General features: G+C 41.7%; 1 protein-coding gene across 6 annotated transcripts in view; it reads right to left on the bottom strand.

Annotated features, from left to right (window-relative positions):
• ctbp2l (C-terminal binding protein 2, like) overlaps positions 1-19,100 on the bottom strand; it is a 117,341-nt gene that overhangs the window by 32,728 nt on the left and 65,513 nt on the right. Inside the window, exon 1 of one of the 6 annotated variants that reach the window (XM_008437133.3) lies at positions 18,340-18,394. The exons of 4 other annotated variants lie outside the window; for them this stretch is intronic. In XM_008437133.3, coding sequence (XP_008435355.1) covers positions 18,340-18,379 — 40 coding nt within the window. In that variant the 5' untranslated portion in view covers positions 18,380-18,394. Of the gene's footprint in view, positions 1-3,468; positions 4,263-18,339; positions 18,395-19,100 lie in introns of those variants that run through there. One more of the 6 variants, XM_008437134.2, reaches the window with a different exon arrangement.

The raw sequence follows: 19,100 nt of genomic DNA, 5'->3' as shown, positions 1-19,100 counted from the left end.
CTTCCTACCGCTGGCCTCTGCTGTTGGTGTTGGGTTGCCTTGGATGGGGGTGGGGAACGAGGGGGGAAAGGGACCAGCAAAGACGGTGAGGGGTGGCTAATGGGAAATATGATGTGGTCATAAGTGAAGAAAAGAAAATGGGGAAAAAGACGGGACAGAAGAGAACAGCAGGGCAAGAGAAAGGTAGAAATGGGGGACCAGACAAGCCACTCCACTCCACTCCACTCCACCACGCTCTCATTATCATCATCATTATCATCTGCTGTTACCAAGCAACCCCACGCTGCTGTTTGCTAGTGTCGGTACTAGCGGCAGTTTGCTAGTGGCCGGCAGTTTAACCCCCCGAAACACGGTCGCCATCAGGCAGTGAGTCAAACAACGAGAGGCTGGGATGTGAACATCGCCTTGTATGGACGGTGCACTGGGCCAGCTCTTACTTCTGCTGCTCAACATAGCCACTTTTATTTCCCCTCTTCATGGCTGCTACCGCGATACAAAGATCTACAGAAACAGCTCCAATTTGGGAAGATCTATTTTTCATATTTCCCTTTAGATCATTGCTAAAGAAGACACCACAGAATGACTTCAACTCGGGAACATAAACGTTGCCTATTCAACAGCAAACATACCCCGATCTCCCACTTCTAAGGAACCGTCATGTCCCTATTGACCGAAATAAAAGCAATAGCAAACGTGTTCTCGGCACGACATAGCAAATTATGTTCTTTATGGTGCTTGTTCGTCATCCCATTTTAATACCACCCTGGGTTACTGGCCAGATCAAAAACCTGCCACTCTCCTCGCTTGTAAAACTTCCCCTAAGCAAACGTGTTTAAGTCTTGATTAAAGCCGCAGCGGTACAAAATCTAAAATAAATTACAGCCCAGAGCCAAACTCAGCTGAAATAACTTTTTATTCTCATTAAATTGTGACACAGACAACTGAATTACAGCCGTCTTGTTTTGTGCCCTACAATTCTGGGTCACAGGCAAAATACCAAGCAAACTGTAAGTGATACAAGTACATTTTTCAAGCAGTTTGCTCGAAAGTTAAACAAGTTTTGCTAAAATTTGAGGTCCACAAGTAAAATAATAATAACAACAATGTTCACCTTTAGACCTGATAAACACATCTCATAAATACAACAATCAAAACTTTGAGGAAACAAATATGACACTCATTTTGTGGTGTATTCTTTTCCACTAACAAATGTACATAGACAATAAAATCCCTGCTGGTCAACAATGATGGATTATCACTGATGCATTTTAGAAAGTGCAACTTTTTATAGGAAGGGTGTCAAAGAAAAGAAATGGGTCATTCTGCTTTGTGTGTATTCGGGTCAATGACATCACAAGAGGCGCACATATGAGGCCAATCAGCTGGCTTTAGTGAAATCTATAGCAAGCAAGCAGGATTTAACGGACTATTTGTTTCAAAATAGACTCTGACGCAATGAACGCTTCTGAATGAGGAACTTGAACAGAAGCATGTAAACAAATAGAACCCCACCACAACCGTTAGAGCAAATGACAAGAGATGTCCCCTCTGAAGAGGTGTCTACAAATCACTGGTTGTCACGGTAACGCTGCACACATGTATACAGGCTCTCTGTAATGTTTCTCGACAGTAAAAGTAGTCGATGTCAGCTTCCAAGTTTGCCTACTTTTGTTCAACACAGCCATCGTGCGGTGTTAAACAGGAAAAAAAAAAAAAAGCCACACAGTTGGCAGTTCAGAGATGGGCATGGTCTCCAGTGAAAGGGTGCGTTTGATTTAACAACTGGGAATATTTACCCACCATGGGCTTTTAATGGTTTATTCCAAGCTGTTCACGGTTTCCTTGAATTTATGTTCAACAAAACAAAATCTGTATTACATGACTGAGTCATTTTGGAGAAAAATGAAAACCGAAGTCACCACTGGCATTTTATTTTCTTCACCTCTGTTACTTTAAAATAAAAATAAAAAAATAATTTCCTGTTTATTATGTTCATTCAGAAATGTATTCACCTTTCTTATTCGGTTACTGCATCATGTCTAGCTCTTCAATTTGTATATACTTGCATACCTTGTGACACATTCACTGCTCACATTAGATGGTAAGGATTTTGAAATGCATCTTTAGAAGGATTTCTTAACAGGCAAATATTCCAGCTAAGAATGAGCAGAAGGAAAGCCTCTGAACACGGCTTCTTGTGTGAAATGGGTTAAAGCTTGTTAATTTCTAATTCAGAAGCACAAGATCATTTCTACTTTCTTAAAAAAATACTAATGCATATTTTTAACAAAAATATCATTGTTACAAAACAATTCACAGGAGTTGAAAGAAATCCTTTTCCACATGTTGAAAAAATTTGTTTTAACAAAGATAAAGATGCTAAGTTTTCATGTGCTATATTAGGCTTCAGTTTTAGTTTCTAAAACAGCGGCCTAAATGAGATTAATGCCAGATAGCCCATTTTTAGACTTCTGCCTTATGTGATGTCACCAGATGCATGTGCAACGGAAGCTTGTTTTTTGGGAGGGCAGTAGATTTCATTTTGACTAAATTGTACTTTTGGAGAAGTGAAAAAAAAACCTAATGACATTACAGTACAAGGTACTGCATAGATGGTAAGCTATATCTGAAATGAGCTTGACTGATTTTACAGAAAAGTCAAGCAGACAGCTGTAAACACCAATGTTCCACAGTTTGCAACATGCATTAAGGACAAGCTGCAAATGCAAAGCGATGCCTACAGGAACCCACCGATACAGTGGGAATGCACTTGTATGGACTCAGTAATTAATGGATGGAAACCAGTTTAGAACCTTGGCAATGAGCCAGCAGCTTGACTGTGGTATAATGCACAGATGTGCCATTAAGTCAAACAGCACTTTGTTTTCCTCTATGGAGCTTCCTTCCATTTCCAATGGCACTCCGCCAGAGTGTGTGGTGAATTTACACAGTGGCTGAAAAGAAGAAGGGGGTGAAGAAGGGCGGGTGTAAGCACCCTTTGTTGACAGCCCCCTCTGTGCCCTTCACTTCTTTCACTTTCCCAAAAGTAGCGCACAAAGGCCACTTGTCCTGGCGCTGCCAGTGCCCCACCCCTGTCCCCAGCTGGCGGCTCGCCACACCAGTACGTCCCCCTGCCAAGAAAATGAGCGCACACATGTTTAAAGCGGTGCCCTCTGTGGGGCACTGACGAGCCGGTACCCACATGGCACAACCGGGCTGGAAACCCGCCCCCCCCTACCCCCGTCATTTTTTATTCTTCCATTGAGACCCCTAAGTGCCGCAGGTCGAAAACCAAAACAAGCCAGGTGCAGACGGCCACGTTACTGACCACAGCGACCCACACACACGTCAGGCCTCCTCTTATTCATGACACTCACACACCCCACCACCCACTTCCCCTCCCATCTCCCCCGACATGCCAGACTTTATTAGACATCCAGAAAAGAAAACAGGAAACATGCTGCTTGCCTGGAAAATGTTGCCTCCACATTCTTAAAGGCTCAGAGCCCGAGCATCGCAACAAAAACAGAAGTCGGTGGTTGAAAAGTTGGAGGTAAAAAAAAAAAAAAAAAAAAAATGTTTGTAAACAGAAAAATCAAAAAGGAAGACCCTCTATGAAAAAAACAAAATTAAATCCAAGAAGGGTATCCCCTCCTCCTCCTGCAATGCCTCAACCCCCCCCTCCCCTCCCTGCCGCCCTCCTCTCGCAGAGTCACTCTTCTCGCTCTGGCCTCGTCAGTGAAGGGAAGGGGCTTCTGCACTGCGAGTTCACACTAAGCCCCCCGGCTGCATCATCTTTTAGTCCGTGCCTTTCATGGCTGGGAGAAAAAAAAAAAGCACCGTTCACCCCTCCGCTGCGTCTCTGTCCACACATACACACACACACACGCACACGCACCCCCCCACACACACACACACGCACACCAGGAAGATGGTGCTGGTGATCGGCTGCAGGAGAAAAGAAGGAAAAGCTTTTGTCCTTTATAATCTCCCGAAGAAGAAGAAGAAAAAACGCGGTCAGGGGAGGACGCTAGCTGGAAAGTCTCTGTGCTGCTTCCTTTGCTGTCAGCTGCGCGGCAAATAATCACTGTGCATCCTCTTGGTTTGGTTTGTTTCAGAGGCAGAGAAAAAAAAATCTCACCGAAGATACAAAAAAAAAAAAAAAAGAATCAGTAAATCAGAAATGCCAGCTTGAACATGCGGAGCCGTGCTCTCTGGGCTCACAGGCTGCAATCACTTCATAGGATCCGCACAAGCACAATCCCTCCTCCCTCTTTTCCCCCCTCCTCCTCCTCTTCGTCCTCCGCCTGCTTCTGCTCCCAGTTTTTTTTTTTTTTCCTTTTTCGCTTTTTATTCCTGATCTGGACTCCTCGATGTTTTCAGAACGCCTGCCCCATTTTTTTTTTTGCGCCACACTTAGCTGCGCACACTATCCCTGACTCTCTTCTCCTTCCCAATTATTTGGTCCCTCCTATCATCTTCTCACTTTCTACAATATCCAGGCAGCCAACCTTCTTCTTTTCTGCATTCCCGCCCATTACTCTCGTCAGAATTTCAGAGTTTCACTTATTCAGATTTCCAGAGTTTGCAAATCTTTGCAGATGGTTTTAAACTATAAAATAAAAAAACCACACACTTTTTAACAGAACAACTCACAGGAGTTGGATTTTATGAAATCAGGAAGAATGGATGGATAGATGGATAGATGGATACATGGATGGACGAATGAATATATCTTTAGTGAATGGGATGGGGAGTAAAGTATGACACTCATGAAAATGTAATATTTGTTACTATTTCTATCAATTGTTGACTGTATGCTATCTTTTATGACTGTACTTTTGCTGAAATGTGCTATAAAATTGAATCAGATTGATTGATAAAGTAAAATTAAAGTAAAATATAAAATTCATTAATATAACTCCTGACTTTTTTAGACCTTTTTTTGTTCCCCTCCCTGCTTCATCCCCAAACAGACCCCTGCGCCCATTCTGAAATGTTTAGTGTCACAAAGGGAGATGTGAGTGCTGATATCTAGTTAGAACAATACTTTCCGCTTGCAGCTGTTGCTGATTTTTTTAAGGAAGTTATCAGAGGGAAGTGTGCTAAGTTCACAGTTTGATCCCAGGAGAGAGGAAGGTAGAAGCGGGGCTGGAGTGACAGATCGTTTGGCTGAATGACCGGCAGGAGGAGCGGCTGGTCGGGGAAAAACAAAGCAAGTGGAGCCTCCCTGCCACTCTGCAGCAAGTTCATGGCATGCCAGAGAAAACACACACACACACACAGGCACACACACCTCATTGACTGCATGACAAGCGCAACAAATATACAGAAAGTCCGGCGCCAGAAGCGATTATCAGTGACAGAAAAGTGGAAAGGTGGAACCACTCTGGCACTGTGTGGCTGGAAGTGTCCATCTTTGTAAAAAAAAAAAAAAAAGCAATGTCACCTGCAGGGAATAATGATGTGCATTCACTTCATGTGTGTGTTTGTGTGTGTGTTTTTTCTCAGCGGCAAAAGCCAAACAAGCAGAGACACGGCACGTCACCGGAGCCGCCGTCTGCAGAAACGACACATCTGAGGAGCGTGACCATCAAAGGCTTCAACTTCCTGCCAGCCGGCGAAACAAACACACGCACACACACACACACACTCACGCACACACACCCTTGATGGAGTGTAGGGATATGGCTGCCCCTCTGATCTTTCTGGCTTCAATAACATAAGAGAAAGTGCAGCAGAGGGTAGAATGAGAGGGGGGGAGGGCGACTGACAGAGATATGTTAATATGGAACATGATAGAGATGGATCACATCCCAGCAGACACTGAATCAATCTGGGAGGTTGGGAATTTTTAGGGATAAAAGCAGAGGTAAAGGAGGGTGAAGTGTGAAGGAATACTGCAGGTTTATTTGAGTGGTCTCCTCTGATGCCACGGTAAATAGTGCAGAGCGTTTTCACTTTTTAAATGTTTGTTTAACATAAAATTAGTCACACTACAAATGAATATTTTATTCTAGTAGAATAATCCGCAATGAGTCAAAATTAGGAAAAAGGCTACCTTTACATATATTGAGTATAAGGAACAAAAAAATACATGATTGAGAAATTACAGGTAACAAACTAATGGATCAATACTTTTTACAACCCCCTTCTGGTATTTCACATGTCTTGGAGCTTACAGAAGGATTTTTGACCATTTGTTTTTGCACATTCTGCCCAGAGTCCTGGGTTTTGTATTGTTTGCTGAATGTCGCAATATATATTATATCGTGAGCAGAATATCGTGTATCGTGAGATTATTGTATCACTACAGCCCTAATATATATATATATATTAGAGATGTGCTGATCAGGTTTTTTTCCTGCCGATACCGATTCCGATCACCCATGAGGGCCGATCACCGATCACCAATACCAATCACATTATTATTTTTTTAATCATAAGCACTACTGGTTACATTATGTGGAAAAAGGAACCATAAATTCACCTTAATTTAGACAAAAACTTGTTTTAATAACTTTTTCCAAGAAAAAAACAAAAGAGGCATTGTGCAAATTGTACTGCTATCGGTAATACTATCTTTAACAGACTGATAACATATGAAGGTTCTGAAGAGGCTAAACAATGCAAAAAGTCAAAATAAAACCTCTCAACATTGCCAACTTAACATTCATTCAAAGGCACAAACAGGATCCATTACAATAAAGACCCACCTTAAGCCACCTGAGTTACTGAATGAAACCTTCCTGATAGCACTGTGGCTGGCTGATTACTGCTAGTTCTGATTGGCTGTTTCTGACAGAGTGGAGTAATTATGCAGATCAGGGAGGAGATCGATTATTTTTTCAGAGATTATCTGTCTCATGTTAGGACAACGAAAGTTTTAATACGTATGTAAAATTTATTTTTTTAAGTTAGATGCTGCAGCTTTAAACAGAGGTTCGGTGTGAGAGTCACTACCAGGTGGAGCAGAAGCGGCGCTTCGTCTGTGAAATATTAATACCTGTAGCACGGAGCAGCGGTTCAACAGCGAGAGCAGAACCAGCGTCTTACATCGCAGCTCGAAGACTTAAATAATTTTGCGGGTTATTTGTTTAGCTTTCTGACCGTCATGCTAATAATCCGGGTGAGTGTTTGTAGCTGTGAGCTGCTTTACCTGCTATCTGATCCTCCATATGTCTTTTTTTACTGCAGTGAGCCTCAATATAGCCAAACTCCTCAAGTATGGCATTGTTTTTATGCCATATTAGATTCGTTGTGTTGATGCATTTTGACCTGCTTCACCCCATATGCTTCGGTTTTCCACTGCAACACGCAAACTTCCCCATTCTCTCAGTGCGTTATAGTTACACATCGCTGAGGATTTGTTGCTGCGCATTTGCGCAGTGTGAAGGAAAGAGGAGACCAGCTGCACAGGCAGGCTGCGAAATTAGATGCAGGTGATCGGTTTGTGTGATCGGCAACAAGGGACCGTGATCGGCGATCACCGATCATATACTTTTTCACGGAAATCGGCCGATTATGATCGGTGGCCGATCGATCGGCACATCTCTGAGACCTCTTTATATATATATAAAGAGACCTTTATATATATATATATATATATATATATATATATATATATATATATATATATATATATATAATACACATATATATATGTACACCTCTTTATATATATATATATATTTTTTTTTTTGTTTTTACTCCAAATCAACGACGACCAATTATTTTTCAAAACAGGCCGACATGAGGAACTGTTTATGATGACAGTCCAATTATGATAGTAGCAAGATGACGGCAGCTGCATTAATTGTATAAACAAATATTCCACAAACGTGAAAATAAACTTTACACTTTTATTAATCGACTGCTATTAATAGTAGACTCTGCAATTGACAGCTACAGTTTAAAATGTCGTACCAACAACAGAAACTTTATTCTGTTTGACTGCTAATTGTTTTTTGAAACAAACTCTTAAAAGAAAAAACATCACAAACATTGATGCTCTTGTATTTCGCAGCAAGTTTCATGAAAAAAAGGTTGACTCAAGATGTAATCCCTGCTCAAACAGAGCCACTTTACAACTGACATCAGTAAATAAATAAACAAGTAGAGCTGCGTAATGTTAAGAAAAGTGATAGTGTGAATTTTTCGCTTCCATTTCTCACCCGTTTAGTTTTAGCACACTGGGCACCATCAACTCTGTAAGGTGTGAGCGTCAACCTCAGTGAGACTTCATTCAACAAGGTAAATGCATTATTAACAACCAACTAATGTTTTCTTTTCAGCTGGTCCTTTGCATTATTATTAATGCACACACTGATAGTGCCATACTGCTGTTGTGCAGCACTATTAGCAGGTTATGCATTATTAAAAACTATACACTCTGCACCAGTCTTTATTTAGCAGTTGAGTCAATTGTGCTAATATCGCTACCGAAATAGAGCAACCGCAGTGGTCACCTTCACAATAAAAGCAATACATTTGGATTTGCATGGGGAATTACATAATTTGCCATGGTTTATTGTAGTGTTTCTCCACCAACCACTACAGCAATTGTAGGACAATGAAAGGACTTGATTCCAACAACCAGTTGGCATGTAGACAGCATTTATTGGTCAATATGAAAACATGGTAATCCCTGTATGACTCTCTTTGTTGCAGTTCCCTAAAATGAACATGGCAGATTAATTATTTACCTGTCTTACAATCTCACCATGAGTTGTGGCAAAATGAAATACGTCCTTATCTAGCCTTACCCCTTATTCAAGGGACTCCTCACTTAGAATTCCCTTGCATTCATTTTGGGTGTAAAGGATTTCAAATTCAGCTTAATTCTTTATATGAGAAACAGTTCAAATGATTCAAATTGGAGGACTACTTTGCCTACTTTCTCCTCTCTTTCTAAGAGCCATATAAAAACGTTGATCTCAATGGGCTTAATAATGTTTGAGTCCAACAGTTGATGAAAACGTTGTTACGCGTTTGGAGAGGGCGACGGAACACTAATGAGAACAGATTGGCACAGCAGGGAGCCTCCCTGCAAACAAACAACTGCTTTCACAGACGAAAGGCAGCCAGACACGAGTTTAAACCAGGACCGACTTCACATCTGTTTCCACAATGCACCGGTTCAGCCGCAGCAACGATCCGTCCGTCGTCAGTAAATATTACCGCATGAAAATAAATGACTTGGTTATCCGTGTTTGTTTTTATAGCTTGCTCTCTTCTCTTATGGTTCTAAGCCTTCTAAGTATAATGTCACGCAAAAAAATATTGCAACCTCCCTCCCCCACTCCCACCAGAGTCAACAGTGGTAAATCCATCTCTTCTGTTGGCTGCTTAAAGCACAGTTACATTGCAAAACACTCACTCAATGTGCTCATGAAGAGGCGAGATGACACCCGAAGTGGATCTTTTAGACTGCATGGGAAGCACTAGTATCCTGAACACATCTTCCCCAGTATCAGCATGAGACGTGACGTTGGCAGCATCATGCTGTGGGGATGGTTTTCTCTAGCAAGAACAGGAAAGCTAGCGAGAGGAGTTGGGACAACGGATAAATAGAAATACAGGGAAAACCTTAATGAAAAAAAGAAATCTTATGACTTCTAGCAGGAAAACAGCCAGAGCTACAAATAAAGGATTTGAATTCCAGTACGTTCACATTTTAGAAGGGTCCAGTTAAAGTACATAGGAATTCAGAGTCTGAATTCCTATGTACTTTTTGCGGATGTTTTACAAAGGAAAAAATGAGCAAAATTTCAGCCTCCAGATGTCCAAAGCCGGTTAAGACATAACTGACAAGACTTGCAGCTGTAAATAAAGCGAAACGTTTGATAAAATATTTAAAAGCAGGCATCGTTCCTCATTTTGCAAATACGCTCTAATTTGTGTCGATCCGTCACATTAAATTTAAATAAAAAAACCCAAAAGTTTGTTGTTGTAACATCATCTAATCAGAAAGAAATTCAAGAAATTAGCAAATTCTTGCAAATAACTTTGCAAGACATTGTGCAGTCCAAAATAATGACCACTCTCAATAGACTGGCTGAAGAAAAAAAAAAACTAGCTGTTGTGCCAGCTGTTATTCTAAAATGCAGTTTGCTTTTTATTTATTAGATTTATTACGCAGACTGTAATCTCCCTCCAGCTGGATGCCTTCTTTGAGCCCCGACCCTTGGCATAGTAAAACATCAGAAGCAGCAGTCGCGCTCTGGAAGACCCCACAATTGGCCCAAGTCTCCTATGTGGATTTAACACAGAAAAGAATCCCTCTTCTTTAACCAGCCTAATTATACTGTATTTGCCCTTTTCCTGTAAGTGCAAGAACTTGGCTGATGAAACGAGCTGAATGTAGAGGCCAGTTAAATCCCCCTAAAGCCCTTAAAGGGATTTTTAGGAAATCAAGAGGGCGAGCCAACCTGCTGCTTGGAGACGAGGCCTGAGTTCAGGGCATCCGACTGGAGGTTCAGGGGTTCAGTGCAGATACTGGACTTAGGTTAAAGGGGGGAGGGGAGTTCCACTTCCCACCAGGTTTACAACAGAGGATTTCCCATGTAATCTTTTAAAAGGAAGCTTTCCATTTTCTCTTTTTCTTCCATTGCTACTGCCTTTCTGAAACACATTCTTTAGCTTTCCCTGACTTTTAATCTACAGGGAAATTCAATTGGTAGTTTAGGACGGGCAGTCGGGAATCATTATCTGCTAATGTTCACACTGGACTCGTGAAAAATCAAAGTGAACTGGATACTTCTGATTTACGCTGCAATCACAAAGCCACTCTGAAGATGCAGCTTTTTAGCACAACTTGAACTTAGCTTCTGTTATTCTCTTCTTGGTCTATTTTTTTCCATCTGCTAATTAAATACAATAATTTCAGCATTTTTGAGTATATAAACAATAGCAAGGTCCAATGCATTTCAAAGAGGCTTAATCCTTCTTTATTTACTTGTACATTTTTGAAGCATATGGTGTTTCATTGTGAAACCTGTGCTTCTATTTTGTAGGTTTTACCAGTAAAGGAAGTTAATCCTTTACTGGTTCTATATATATACATACATATATATATATATATATAGAACCAGCATGAACAGCAACAAACAGCTGACTATCTGGATGAATAAACAGATGGCAGGATAAAAGATAAACAGATGAATGAGAGAACAAATCTCTTGTGAGTAAAATAAAAGCCACAATTCTTCTATGATTGAACAGATGCAACAATAATTAACTCATAAGTTCAACCTTGATGCTCTGGGGACTGAGAGCGACAATTTCTCCCTGTAGTGCTTTGAAATATGGTTTCTCTTTAGCTCGACGCATCGAAACTAAGAACTCCTACCAACAGGATTTAGTTTGATGCATTTTTTTTAGTTTAATAACAGTCATGAAGTGTTGCATAAACTGGAATAATTTTGTGATTTCCTTTATTTTCCCAAGGATTTGAAACCATTCCGCTCATCTCTATTGAAAAACCCGCAGCACAATTTTTTCTTTTATTTCATAATCTGTAGGGAATAAAAAGGTGAAAAATATGCTACTTGGATCTCTGCAGGTGGCATAGTTTTCTTCTGATGCATTGTTAATTTTCATGTATTAAATATTTAACTAAGAAGCGCAGGTTTATTCACCTGACTCGTACTTGTAGGCAGGGTAAATGTCACCCCTCAGGCATGTATGTGTTGACATACATGCCTGAGGGGTGGGAGACCTCCCCCCCCCACATACACACACACACACACATCACAGCAGCTGTCCAGATAACAAACCTAAGTAAACAGTGCTTCTCTGCTTTTGTTTTCTCCAATTCCCCATCTTTTCTCCTCCCCACCCCTCCCTCGACTTGGTCCCCGCGGAACCGCGAGGAATGGGGCTGAAAATATGCAGGGATGACGGATGGAGATAGCGAAAAATGGAAAAGAAAAGGGATAAATTACAGCATGGGAATGCAAATGAGCTTATTTTATTTGGGGGTAGCCAAGGAGGGCAGGCAGGCTTTATCTTCCAGGCAGGAACAGCCCCCCTGTGGCCTCTGGATCAGTTGTAGCATGAGCGGAGGGAAGAAAAGCAAACATTCTCACTCTGCCTTTTTTTTACTTGGGGAGAAATAAAAAAAAAAGGAGAGAAAGAAAAAAAACAAAGCGAGAAATATAGCAAATACAAAAACTCTCTACTCTCAGAGGCTGCTGCAGCCATAAAGTAAAAAGACATTCTGCTCTGCTGTTACGCCGTCGCCACTGATTTTCCTGCACCTCCTCCACCCAGCGCATAAAGAAAGAAAGTTGCAGGAACATGGGCACAGAGCCTGGCTAAACACACCCCTGCCACCACTGCCTCCGACTCACCCCCACCCGAGCCCCCCACCCCTCTATCATGGAGTGAGAAAGTAAGCATGGGGAAGGAGCTGGGGAGGGAGGAAGCAGTTGGAGCCAGCTGCAGGTGGTCTCCAGATGTAGCGGCTCTGGGGACAAGGCCACTCCAGCTCCGTTAAGGCCAACTCCGAGCGCCCTCCTTTTCCCCCCCTTTTCCTTCCATCGCTCCTCCTCTTCTTGCAGTGACAGGAGCCATCTGGCCTGGCAGCGACAGAGAGAAGCACAAAGTCCCACCCTCTTCAGAGTGGCCCCTGGATGCCACTCAAGAGTGCACGAGTAAATAAAATGCATGCACGCACACAAATGCATGCTACCCCCCACCCCAATGCCCCCTCCATTCCCTCTTGAAAAGCTGTCACATGGCTATTAACCCGTCCAAGCTGCAGCCCAGCTGTGCTCCATTACGATAAAAACTCCGGGGTCAGGGGGGGTCCTGTCGGCTAGGAGTCAGCCCCTCAGATATTTTGTGGTGTCCACTTACAGCCTTTTAAAGCTCGATTTGCTAAAGAGTTGCAGGCGTTTTTATCACCATAAACTCCCGCCCACCTGCTCATCCGCCTCCCTCCACCGTGCCAGATGATGTTTCACACTTCCCCAAAGGTCCTACAATACCCAGAAACCCATTGTAGCCTGCAGAAGGGTGCATTTTGTGAACACCACGCCCGTCACCTGATGCTGTCCAGGTATGACATCAGCACCAGAGACGCGGTGGAGCTTAAAACATGGTAACCTGGAGGTAACATGATGTTCCTAAACAAATGAGTCCCACCAGGGTTTCCAGGAAGACAAAGAGATTGACTTGCCTTTTTTGTTTTTTTTCTTTTTCGCAGAGAAAATCAAATTGCTTTCTCCAATTGTCAGTCATTATGTCTTGGTTAAAAATAGGTTTAGGAAAAAGGTTGGCCACTTAAAGCCCCTTACCACTTCCTGCAGGAACATTTGGTCTTTGTTCAGCCTGGGAATACTCTTAAAAGGATTCCTGGGTAATTGTCTGTGCCGAGGTAGGAACTGGTATTGAAGGAAAATGGACTGTAATGACCGACAGGAAGCACGGTAGTAACATAATGGCATATGGGAGCCACGCAGGGTCAGGTCTGTGTGGTTCTCCGAGGTATTAATGAATAATAAAACATTAAGTCCTCCTGTACGAGCCTGGGCAACATGCAAAGCAGAAAACAAAAGACTGGCACCTTGAGTAGGTTTTGGTTTTATTTCATTTATTGTTTCTGCTTTGCTTGACAGCTATTTCTCTTTGCTACTCTTCAAACTTGAAAAGACCTGAAAACATGCAGTTCACAGAAGAGAAGTATGTTTAGTCTGTTTGTAGTGCTGGTTGGGTATTGGTAACTACTTAGTCTGCATTCACACCAGTCCGCTTTAACCGATCTCTAGTTTGTTTGCCTACAAAGTCTGGTTCATTTGTCGAGCAGTGAATGCGCAGTCGTACTCTGATGTGGAGCAAAAAAAACCAAGTCCGGCCCACCTAAAAATCTTGGTCTCAGTTCGAGTGAAACCAAGGTTTTAATACATATGTAAAGTGGACAGGAGACCGCTCCAAATGCAGGGCATTCTGGGTAAATACAACCAAAACAAACAAGTGAGAACAGCGCTAGTGAGAGAAATGGCTTGTGGTCTTTTATCAACAACCGTCCTTTTTCTACAGGTTTGTTTTGAGAAATAACTGCAACATTAGTTGTTTGTTTGTTTGTTTTTTGTTGTTCTTTCATAGCAATTAGACACACAAATTAGTAAAGGGGTGAACCAGTAGCCAGTCATGAACTAGTGATCTGTGCTACAAAGAAATAAGTTTTAACCCATCTGGGAACCAGTATTCAGTTTGCTCATTAAAAAAATAAATAAATAAAGACATCGATGGAAGTTAATACTGGACAAATAACGATTCACATGAGAGCATAATGTCTCCAGCATTTAGAAAAAGAGAATAAAGTCACAGCAGAGAGGCCACTGACACTTAAGAGACTTTTCCTGCTAATCCTCTCTGCCTTTTCTAAAGCGTTCTCGCATGGGAGATGTTCTGAGAGGCTCCGCTGTGTTTGCTGGCAGCTGAGCTGAATGAACAAGAACCGGTAGCATTGATTTACAGCATGAGCCACAGATCAAACCACAGGGCAAGGTACCAGGCTGGAGTACAATGGGAAATGAATGACAACTGGTCGATGAGGATGGCCACAAACGACCAAAAGCACGCTTGTTCCAGGAAGAGAGGCGGTGCAGCACTTCAAGAAAAGAAGAAAGATCCTCAGAGAGAAAAATATCCACCGTTTCACCTTTTATTCCCAACCTATTTATTTTCCTCCGTTTTCCTCTTCATCCTCTCTCTTTCTCAACCCTTTCTCACCTTGCTGGCCATGAACCATGAAAAAAGTAAATATGTGCACAAGGTAAAGCAATTGGTTAACCTTTGAAATATCCTTCCAAAGAGATCGGCTGCTCTTTACTCGATTCAGCTGGAGGTAAAAAAGTAAAAAAAAATAAATAAAAAAAAGAAAGAAAGAAAGAGAGAGAGAGAGAGAGAGAGAGAGAGAGAGAGAGAGAGAGAAGAAGAAGAAAAAAAACACACACAATGTTGGCCACCACTTCAGAAAAGATATTCAATATCCATGAGCTTTTTCATTTCGTACTGATGAATAATTCAGGGTGACCTGCCCACTGCTGAGCGAGGGAGGTGGGAGGGGGATGGAGATCACACACACACGCACACACATAAAAAATAGAAAAAGAAGGAGGAGGTGTGCAGAGGTAGTTGTCTGTTTAAGTGGATGCAGCTGTTGCTGTTCAGCGAGCACAAAACCGATCTCCTCCGCGGCTGCTGTGGAGAGAGGTGCAACCTGCAGCACGATCGACGGCGGATAATTGGGAAGATTGGATGAAAGGGAAGCCTTTTTTTTTTCTAGAATGCTCAACAAACACAAATTGCCGCTGACATGTAAACAAAAAAACAGAGAGAGGCGGACGGAAGGGAAACAAGCGTTCTACTGGCATCTTGAAAATGACGCTTATCGTTTATTAAGTAAACAATAAAAACATTCCGTAACTGTCGATTTTTATCTGTAAAAGCAAAATTCATCTTTCTGGACTGTACGTGACGTGTATGGGGGAATTAACACTTCTACCTGAGTACAAACAAAAAAACAGAGAGAGGCGGACGGAAGGGAAACAAGCGTTCTACTGGCATCTTGAAAATGACGCTTATCGTTTATTAAGTAAACAATAAAAACATTCCGTAACTGTCGATTTTTATCTGTAAAAGCAAAATTCATCTTTCTGGACTGTACGTGACGTGTATGGGGGAATTAAAACTTCTACCTGAGTACAAAGTACAGCCCCGTTACAGTAAAACATGACGACGGAAGCATTGTGATCAGAACCCTTCAGCTGGACAGCAACTTAAAAACAAACAGACTGATGTACAATCAAACGACGAAGATCAAAGCCCGACCCAATCAAAGTCCAGAGTTAAATCTAGTTGAGAATCAGTCGCAAAACTCGAAAGTTGATTATCAGTAGATGCTCTATTTCAAGTCTGACTGAGCTTGCGGCATCTTTTATAGGAAGGATGGCCAAAAAGCTCCGTGCGCTCATGTGGAAAGTTGGTGAAGACTTGAAGCTGTCATTTGCTGTGAAAGGAGGATCCACTTCACAGCTACGCACCACTGTTGCTACATAACATGAAATCCAAAGAAATACAGTGAGGTTTGTGGTCGTAACATGATCAGTGTTACAAATACTTCAGGGAGGAACTTTATGGAGCATTGCTGCCTGCATCATACTAAAAAAAAAATACCACAAAGTCACGAAGGAGTAAAATGTTAATCCTCATGGTTCTCCTCTGATGCATTTACAAAACAACTGGAGTCACACACTGGCTAATTACTCACCACTGTACTCCGTTTACTAATTAGGCTTCTGAAGGCAATTGGGTCGAACTGGATTAATTTAAGGGCATCAGAATAAAGGCGGATGAAAACAAACCCTGCCACATTTCAGTGATTTTATGGGAAAATAAGAAAAGTACTGGAAAGCGACAATAATTTAGTATAAGTGTATTAAAACAGAAAAGACAGAAAAAGGAAGTTGCAATCATTTGCTATTTACAATTATTATAGGTTGTTAAATTATTATTATATTACTTTGGGTTTAACATTACACTTATATTCTGTTCTAAATACTTATTTTTAATGACTTCAGCAAAAAATTTTCTGAACTTTCTACTTTTGACTGAGCGACTTGCAGCCCTCAACTCCTTCATGATGACACGGTGCTACTTTAAAGCCAAATTAGCACAGCTTTCAAAGACTGAAGTGATTAAGCCGCCGCTTTTAAAGATTCTCTACTTAAGTGCTATCAGTTGACATCTCCGATTTAGTGTTATGTATAAATGGATTTACACTAAATAGAGTTTGAGCAAAAATAAAGTTCATAATCTTAGCGCTTTTTTCACCATCATTAAATACAATTTCACAGTAGATTCAATCCCGTGTGGAGGAAACCTTGACCTTATAGGCTTTTTTTCAGATCAGGAGCAACACATCTGATCCCGTGCAAAGGTCAGACGTTACCGCTGCACACACAAACACGAATTCACACTCAAAACACTCGAACTGCCAAGGAGAGGGGAGACCAGCTGTTCCTCATTCGCTCGAAAGCTCCATTCCCTCCAGAACCCATTAATCCCTTGGTGAGCACGAGCGATGGTTTGGAAATATCAAGACAAGAAACGGGGAGTTTGGGGGAGGAGTGGAGGGCGGCGAGTGGACGGACCCCTCGACGACACTTTTCTTTCGCTTGGTTCGTAGAAAAAAAGTTCCGCAATGGGAAAATTGATTTTTTTCCTGGCTGCACTTCCCCTCAGGACACAAACTTAGTTTCGAGAGGAGATGGTCAAGCAGATAGCACGAAAAACTTCATGTAACATTTAACGACTTCTCAGGAAACCGGAGACGCAGAAAAAAGAGGGCTGCAGTCTGAGATGAGAGAGAAAATATAGAGGTTAACAGCGGCCGTTTAACAGTTTGATCTCTGCAGAGCATATGGTGAATAAAGAAATGTGAGAAAGTTGTTAAATTTGTATGTTTGTAGCGTTTATATAAAAAAATAGTTTAATTCCTCTAGATCAGAGTAATAAAGCTCATTCTGATAATAATAAGTAATGTAACTGTATTTAAACTGTTACATTGCTGCTAAGAAAATATTTGGACCCTTACAGATATTTTGCTGCTTTTTTTTGTTTCTCGACACGCTAAAACATGACAAAACCGTCAAGAAAAATCTTTTTCTCGCCAAAATCCAAAAGGCGGCACGTAAAAACTGAAATGCTTTCAGAATGACAGCGTGAAGCCTCAGTGGTACAAGATGTACACTTGTTCCCCTTTAAGATGGGTTTGTGCACAAAAAAACAAAACACTCAGACACCTTAAAGCAGTTTAGCAGAGGACAAATGAAAGCACATTAGGAATGAATCCTCGTGAATGTCCTTCCAAACACAGGGAAGGAAATGAAAAACCCATTCAGCCCCCCGACAGGATACATGTGCTGGGAGATTACATAACTGTCGGCTGCAACATCGGAAGTCTCCAATCAGAAAAAACTGATTTGCAGCTTTTTGTGTCACAAAATGGAACCTAAAACAACACAGAAGAGCTCCAGGTGAAGCGACACGTCTAGCAAGACCTGCCCACAAACACAGCGTCCCTACGCTGCCTCCTAATTCTCCTGCCCAGAAAAGCGCATCTAAAGATGCTCCACAGATTATCCCCACAGGGAAATCCACGTGCAAAGCATCTACCTTTACCTAATCCACTAAGCACACACACACCCCCGCACACGCACGCACGCACACGCACACACACACGCACGGTAAAAGGCTACAAGCCAATCACGTCTCTTTCGAAGGGGGCCAGGGTTGTTTCACGTGACGCTGAAGCCAGGGTTTACTCACCTGTGCCGCTATGTGGGATGCCACTGATGGACACGTCCATGGCCAATCTGAGGGCTGCACGGCACTCTCCCTGCTTCAGGTGGAAGGGAACTGTTGCATCTAAGCTAGACTCTACCATTTAAAGCCACAATTAGCTCTGCTTACGGCTTTAGCCAACCAATACAGTTTCAAGCGGAGAACAGAGAACAAACGTGGGCCCTCCCACCTGAGGTCTGCTTTAAGAGTAAGATTCGATTTAAAAAATAATAATCAAAAGAATTTGTGGTTTGATCTAAGGTAATTGAATGAAAAAGTGTATTTACAAAAAAGCAGGTGCATCCAGACTAAAATAAGACTGAAAAGTATGTCCTATCTGTCCAATGAACCACTGAAGTACCAGCCGCAGTATGCATTAAGAAACTTTCGTTCCTCAAACCTAGAGTATTTAAGAAGACTGATAGGCTTTGAATTCTTAAAATACTTTGCCATTTTACATGATTTGTATGTTTAAATAACAAATTACAGACAGAAAAAGAGCTACGGTATATCACACCAGCAGAAGCTATAAATACTTGTCAACCTTGTATTTAAACATAAGTGCTGCAGTAACTCAAAACCACCTCCTGTGACTCATGGACCTTTATGAAGCTCCCTTCTACACAAGAAAATACCTCAAAAACCACAACAGACATAATCGGAAAGGTGAAAAGATAGTGAAGTAAAGTCTATTCAAGAGCTGCCACCTGCAAAGGTATGCAAGACATGGAAGTAATCTCTGTGTT

Source organism: Poecilia reticulata, chromosome 19, assembly GCF_904066995.2.
Source record: "Poecilia reticulata chromosome 19, P_reticulata-male-v2, whole genome shotgun sequence".
NCBI lineage: Eukaryota > Metazoa > Chordata > Actinopteri > Cyprinodontiformes > Poeciliidae > Poecilia > Poecilia reticulata.
This window is presented reverse-complemented; position numbering and strand designations above follow the sequence as displayed.